Source organism: Malus sylvestris, chromosome 1, assembly GCF_916048215.2.
Source record: "Malus sylvestris chromosome 1, drMalSylv7.2, whole genome shotgun sequence".
Taxonomy (NCBI): Eukaryota; Viridiplantae; Streptophyta; class Magnoliopsida; order Rosales; family Rosaceae; genus Malus; species Malus sylvestris.
The window spans coordinates 18,740,043-18,747,166 of record NC_062260.1 but is presented as its reverse complement, the minus strand read 5'-3'; the positions used below and the strand labels follow the sequence as shown (position 1 = coordinate 18,747,166).

The 7,124-nt window shown below is 40.5% G+C and overlaps 1 protein-coding gene across 1 annotated transcript in view; it reads right to left on the bottom strand.

Annotated features, from left to right (window-relative positions):
- Nucleotides 1-6,542: 6,542 nt before the first annotated feature.
- The window catches only part of LOC126622595 (receptor kinase-like protein Xa21), a 28,876-nt gene continuing 28,294 nt past the window's right edge, over nucleotides 6,543-7,124 (bottom strand). The window contains exon 4 of the mRNA XM_050291371.1: nucleotides 6,543-7,095. Within this exon, the coding sequence (XP_050147328.1) occupies nucleotides 6,695-7,095 (401 nt within the window). The 3' untranslated portion in view covers nucleotides 6,543-6,694. The remainder of the gene's footprint in view (nucleotides 7,096-7,124) is intronic.

Here is a 7,124-nt window from a genome sequence, read left to right as displayed (position 1 = left end):
AAGTGACTCACCAAGTAAAAGCAGCAGCGCAGGATTGCTGGACAATGGTGCAGTGGTGATGCAAGGCAACAAGCAACGCAGTGGCTGAAGCTGTGTAATGAGTGTACAAGCAAATGAGCAATCCCACATATATATATATATATATATATATATAAAGGTCCCAGCAGAAGCAAATGAAATGCGGTGGCTATTCAAAACGCAGGTCCATGACTGTGCAAACTGTGCAAATGACCACCCGTGCCTGGAAAAGAAAAACCAAAATGAGAGGTGATATGATGGTGCATTGGGAAAATATGATTGTGTACAAAAAAGAAAGTGCCAAGTGCATTGGGAAAATATGATCGTGTGGGAAAATATGATTGTGTACAAAAAAGAAAGTGCCAAGTGCATTGGGAAAATATGATTGTGTACAAAAAAGAAAGTGCCAAGTGCATTGGGAAAATATGATCGTGTGGGAAAATATGATTGTGTACAAAAAAGAAAGTGCCAAGTGCATTGGGAAAATATGATTGTGTACAAAAAAGAAAGTGCCAAGTGCATTGGGGAAATATGATTGGGAAATATGATTGTGTACAAAAAAGAAAGTGCCAAGTGCATTGGGGAAATATGATTGTGTACAAAAAAAGAAAGTGCCAAGCGCATTGGGAAAATACGATTGTGTACAAAAAAGAAAGTGCCAAAAAAAAAATGCAAAGTGCCAGCTACCCTAAATGGTTCATTGGGAAAATATGATTATGTATAAAAAGAAAGTGCCAACTAAAAAGAGTGACAGCTACTGTTAAGTTAAAAAAAAAAAAAAAAGAAGGAAGTAACGCATTTTAGTCAGATATAAATTTTATTTGTATTTAGCACAACATACTAAATAAAATAAAGCATGTCCATTGATATCTCTAAAAAAATTACAAGTGCGTAAAAAAAAAAAAAGTCAAATCAAATTTACAGGAAGGGATTTTCAAGGATGATCAGGTGGCGCCTCATCACTCGGCGGAGCTCCAGAAAGACGAAGCACCAGAGATTGATTATCCGGAGCTTCAACACTTGGTGAAGCGCCAGAGGATGAAGGCAGAAGTTGCCGCTGGAGTAACGCCACAAACCTCTGATGATCACTCTGAATTCGAACTTCGGACTCCTGCAGCTGGTCAAGCTTCCTCTTCATGCTTGTTGAGTAATTAGTTGCTAGCATGTGCAACTCTTTATTCTCGTGCCTAAGCACCCTGACCTCTTGCCGAAGACTGGCCACCTCAGCCATCAACGACTCAACCTGACGAGATCGAGCAAGAAGGCGTTGGCCTATGTTTGAAACTGAACCTGCACATCAGACGCTGTACGCTAGAGAGTCCTGAACAGCCAGCTCGTCGGACCGCCTGGAAAGTATCCTAGTGTCTCTAGGAGTGAGAAGATTTCTGGCCACCACCGAAGCGGTTGTATCGTTCATCATCATAGAATCCCCAACTGTAAGAGGACCATTGGGAGATACGAAGGACGGCTGCCAAATGTTGTTTGAAGAAGATATGTCATTATCTTCCCCGACATTCAAGTTAAGACGACGGTCAGAAGGGCAAGACATTCTCGAAGGTGTGAAGAAAAAGAAGAGGTCGGACAAATCAAGTTCTTAGAAGTGCAAGTAGGGAGCTTCTACAGGTGGAAAATTCAAGTGTGCTTTGGAATGTGATGCGTGCCTCTCTTTTAAAATCAGCACTCGACGAAGCTTCAGAAATCGAAGAGGCAAGCTCAGAGATCGAAGAGACGTCTGCTTTCTCAAAAGCTGGGCTGCTCAGAAACCACGGGCCGATCTCAGATATCGAAGAAGTGCCAGTCTTTTTCAGCCTCGTCAGCACCTATCACATGCACACTCAGCTTTGCGAAAGTCACGGATAATTTGTCAAAGCGCCGATCTCAGATATCGAAGAGGCGCCAGTCTTTTTCAGCCTCGTTAGCACCTGTCACATGCACACTTAGCTTTGCGGAAATTACGGGCAATTTGTCGAAGATTTCTGATGAAGAAGAAAGCGCGTGGAGCCATACTGATCAATCACTCAATGGTTGCCAACACGAGTGAAAGAATAGTACCTTTACAGGTATTAAAAAACTTCCTATAACTGTCCACATTCACCGTCCATAACAAGGCAGACTTGCAAAAATGCCCAACCCTTCCTCATTTCCGAGAGTACACTCTCAGCAGAGCCTCTCGAAATACCCAATTTTCTTCCTCTCCTGGAGTACCTCTGCAAACAAATGACACTAAAGCAAAAGTATCTCACATCACCAGGGTAGAAAGCAAGAGTATCTCATATCATGCTTTCTCCCTGTCCTTTCCTTTGTCCTTGTTCTTACCTGCAAAGACAAGGATAAAGAAAGCAATATGTCGGAACCTCCACTCAAACTCCGGGCAAGGAACCGACTACCGGGAACCTTTGCCTGGTTGCTTACCTGGCTTTGCTCTTAAGTACTCGTCTTTAGTTGCTGATGTACTTCCGAAAAAGATGCCATATTTGCCCGGAGAACAGATAAGGCAAGTGAAAATGATACCTTGAAGCATGTGGAAACAACGTGCTGATTTCCTTCAAGATCAAGTCTCCCCTTCCTTGCACAATCAACCAACCCAGCAGAATGAGTCTAAGTTGAATCCAAGAGCTCAAGAAGTTTCAACAAACATATTGGCGGCACCATCGTCGAAGAACAAAGCTTCGATGTGCAACGCTGTCAAATAGCCACCACTTCTTCGAAAGCAAGAGTATTTCATATCATGCTTTCTCCCTATTCTTTTCTTTGTCCTTGTTTTTACCTGCGGGACAAAGAGAAAGAAAGCAATCAGACAGCACTTGGTATCAAATTTCCGATCTGGAACCAACTGCTTGGAACCCTTCCCTGATTGCTTACCTAGCACTGCTCTCGAAGTACCCATTGTTTCAACATCTTATGCTTCTAGAGAAAATACCACATCTGCCTGAAGAACAGATAAGGCAAGGGAAAATGATACATTGAAGCATGTAGAGACAAGCATAACAAAACACGAGTCGATTCATCCGTTACTTTTTCAAAATCAAAAGTATCTCATATCATTAGGGTTGCAATCACTCTAGGTTTGGTGGACCTGTTTCGACCCTCAAATTCTTGGGTCGACCCGCTAGACGTTGTGAGCTACACGTGCCGATTTACCACCCTTGAATCAAATCCTTAAAGATTAAGTCACCAACTGGAAGAAGCGCCCATCACTCTTGAAGATCATACCGTTGACCAAACTGCTCAGGGTTCATATGAAAATGCTGCGAACTTCCTTGATCTTTCAAAGCAGGCATGTCCTGAAACTGCTCGTGGTCATGTTTAAGTTCGAGATCAAGCCTTGACAGCCTTTAAAGAAATTACAAGTCCGATTCAAGATCAAGTGTCCATCACCCTTGAATCAAATCCAGCTCAAGATTAAGTCTGTGGAAAGTCCCTTGGAGGAAACCAGAAAACCCTCCAACCCAGTTCAAGAATAAGCTGTGGAAAGTCAACAATTGGAGGAAACCAGAAAATCCTCCAACCCAATTCAAGAATAAGCCTGTGGAAAGTCAACAATTGGAGGAAACTAGAAAATCCTCCGAACCAGTTCAAGATCAAAGCTGTGGAAAGTCAATAAGCGCAACAAAATACGTGTCGATTCACCCATTACCAAAGCAAAAGATCATCTACCACATGAAGCTCCTTGTGGTCCAATTTCAACCTTCAAGATCAAGCCTCAACGGCCTTTGAAGAAATTTCAAATAAAGTTCAAGATCAAGCCCTAACGGCCCTTGAAGAAATCACCAACCCAGTTCAAGATCAAGTCTCAACGGCCCTTGGATCAACATCTGCAGTCAGGGACTTCAAAACGCATCTTCTACACGTGACAAGCACATGTATACGACGCTCCTTGAAGTGGGGGCATTTGTAGACATCGAAATTTCGGTAAAATAAATGTTGATCAATAATTAAAATTTCAATGTTTATGTGTCACATAAATTTTACACATAGCATGTGACTAAACGAAAAATCAAAATAAATAGGAAAAGTCATCAAACAGGACACGTGTCAACACCTGGCAAAAATGATTTATTTCATCTAATTATTTAAATCCAAAAAATCAAGTTTTGGAATTCTATAAATAGGAGGCCAAGGCATTCATTTTGGGACACCAATTTATAACCAATTCACCTCATACCACAACCTTGAAACTTTGAAACTCAAAAGCTCCCAAGCAAATCCCGAAGGATCAAGAGAGCTCTCTTCGTTCTTCGTCAAATCCTCATTCAAAATCAAGCCCCAACGGCCCTAGAAGAACTTCCGCTGATTCAAGATCAAGCCCCGACGGCCCTTGAAGAAAGTGTCCATCGTTCATCATTCGTTCATCCCAAGATCAAGCCCCGACGGCCTTTTTGATCCACGACGTCAACAAATCTGCACAACTATTTATCCCAAGATCAAGCCCTGACGGCCCTTTGGACCAACAACATCAAATCCACCCATTGCAAAGATAGAATCAGAGGCTAAATTTGTAGAAGAGATTGTAACCCCTAAATCATCAATACAAATATTATTTTGTACACGTGTTTCTTGTCTCGTTCATCGCAGGAATTTCCGTGTTTACAGTTATGCTATTTGATTCAGCTTCATCTACGGGTGATGGACAGGTTATTCAGCTTCACCATCGGGTGATGGACAAGTACTGCCTTCAGACGACTATAATACCCCTAGTTGAGTACCTCATTGATGAGATTTACGAATTTGCCTTCGAGCAACATTTTCAATATTATTGAGCATGGTTTTACACGAACATGTTTTACGAAGGTTTTGCATGGCATGCTAGGGTTTTTTCTTATTATAAAACCTATATGTAGTATTATATGTGTTTTCAAAATAGGGGGTTAGTATGTTCATAAAGAAGATGGTTTTCTCATTACTAGTATTATTATTATAAACTTTGGTCCACTCACCTTTTCTGTTTTTACGCCCCCTCAGTATTTAGGATCGAGGCACATGATCCCAGCGTCAGGACATTTCGACATAGGTATCCTCGAGTCTTCTCAGTTCAGGTCTCATTCCATTGTTCGTATCTTTTATTAGTAATTCTTTTATATTATTCTTAGTTAGTTGTATGCTCTGAACACGATCCTGCTTTGGCTTTATCTTGCTAATTACATATCTTTTATTGGTAAGCATGTTTAGAACGGCTTCGTCATCCTTGGGTTTCGGCCAGTATGTGCCTACCTTGGTATGTGGGAATATCGCGGTTGGGGCGTGTCATATATTGTCATGTACATTGTCAACTAAGACCAATGATAGTGTGCACTCTTTCTTTAATATGTGGGTCCAAATCATAGTATAGAAATGTATTCATTTTCTCTACATTGACTTGACCTATGATAGTATCGGTTGAAGGATTATTAGTTTTTATCATGTTGTGTGTTTGTCTATGCTGAACCGAGATTCAAATTACAACCTCACCAAAATACAAACCATAGTTGAACATAATAAAATAAACAAGAAATAAAGACACCGAAAAAATTTACAAGTTTCGATAAAATCTTGCCTACGTCCCTAGGTAGATATTGCTCTTCACTATGAGAATAATAACAAGTACAAGATATACTTGAGTTAAATCAACATAAATCAAAACCGAAACCCTTGTACACCATCTCACAGTATTTCCCAAGAGCTCACCCAACCCCAAGATGCCACTCGTTTCTCTTTGATTTTCTCTCTTTGTGTTCACCTTCAGATGCTTACCAAATGCACAAATATTGCATCTAGTTACATGCATACACCAGTAACCCATTAAACTGACACCAACAACTAAGACCAATTGGTCTTTAGTTCACACGCCAAATTCAAACCCTTTGTTGTACCTAGCCTATAGCGTGCAATCCTTTTTTATATTTTCCATTTAATGCATAGAAGATAAAGCATCCACAATTGCATGCAACCCAACGGCAAGACCTGCTTCCAACTTTGCTTGTGGCAGTCATCATGTCTTTCTCTTGAATGAAGACTTCCACGCCACAACCGAAAACAAACACATGGTCTTCAATTGTTGCAAACACATGACCCATAATTAATCACAACAACTAAGTCTATACAAATGAATTTGTTTTGGCATAAAAACTCTCTTCCAGCTTTCACTGTCCTGTTCGGGATAAAATCTACAAAATGCACACTATTAGTTTTGTATCTAGTTCTAATTTCAAATGCGGAAGTAATAAACTACAAGGCAAAGGAACATAGAAAAGACCTTATGGGAGTCAAGACCGAATGGGTTTGCTCTAGAACAAAATACCCTTATGGGTTTCCCTTTGAATCTAATCCTAATGCTCTGATATTTCATGGATAAAAAAGACCTTGCGGGAGTCAAGACCGAATGGGTTTGCTCTAGAACATACAAGTTTTCCATTTAAAAAAAGAAATCGATAAGATACAAGTTACGAAATCTTGACATGCGAATCTAATACTCGTTCCAGATTCTGATAATATATACTACAAGAAGTATGAGCTTGAATTCACCCTACGCCAAATGCATTTAAGTATAACTCAATGGTACGAAATAGTAAATGGACTGAAGTCTGTCAGACAAGTTATCAACTATACTGTTTTTATTGAAGCAAATCTAAGAACTTCGACTTCCACATAAGGAAACAAGATTATTACGTACATGCTAATACTTAACAGTATGCTTATTCTAATCCAACATTTTATCTGCTCGAAGTTTGTTTCTGATCCGACACATCTCAGCCATAGCATCAGTGATGTCCAACCTTTCCCCAGGCATGTCTGCAGAGCATGCAACACCAACTCCTAAGATTGAAACCAAGCTCTCTTCAACTTTCATGCGAATCCTTGTGCTAGCCTCAGTTAGATGCTGGTTTCCACTCATCTCCCCTTCCCCTTTTTCTTGAATAAGAACCGGATCCACAATATCTAACACCTGCTCAGGCAGAGCTGCCTTGACAAAGTTGTAAAGATTTGAAGATCCTCCGAACATGTCACCGGTTGGCCTTTTTCCTGTAAACATTTCCAGCAGGAGAATGCCGTAACTATACACGTCACCTTGTGGCCACACTTCATGCCCCATACCATACTCTACATTTGTGCAAATGTTTTTATTTTAA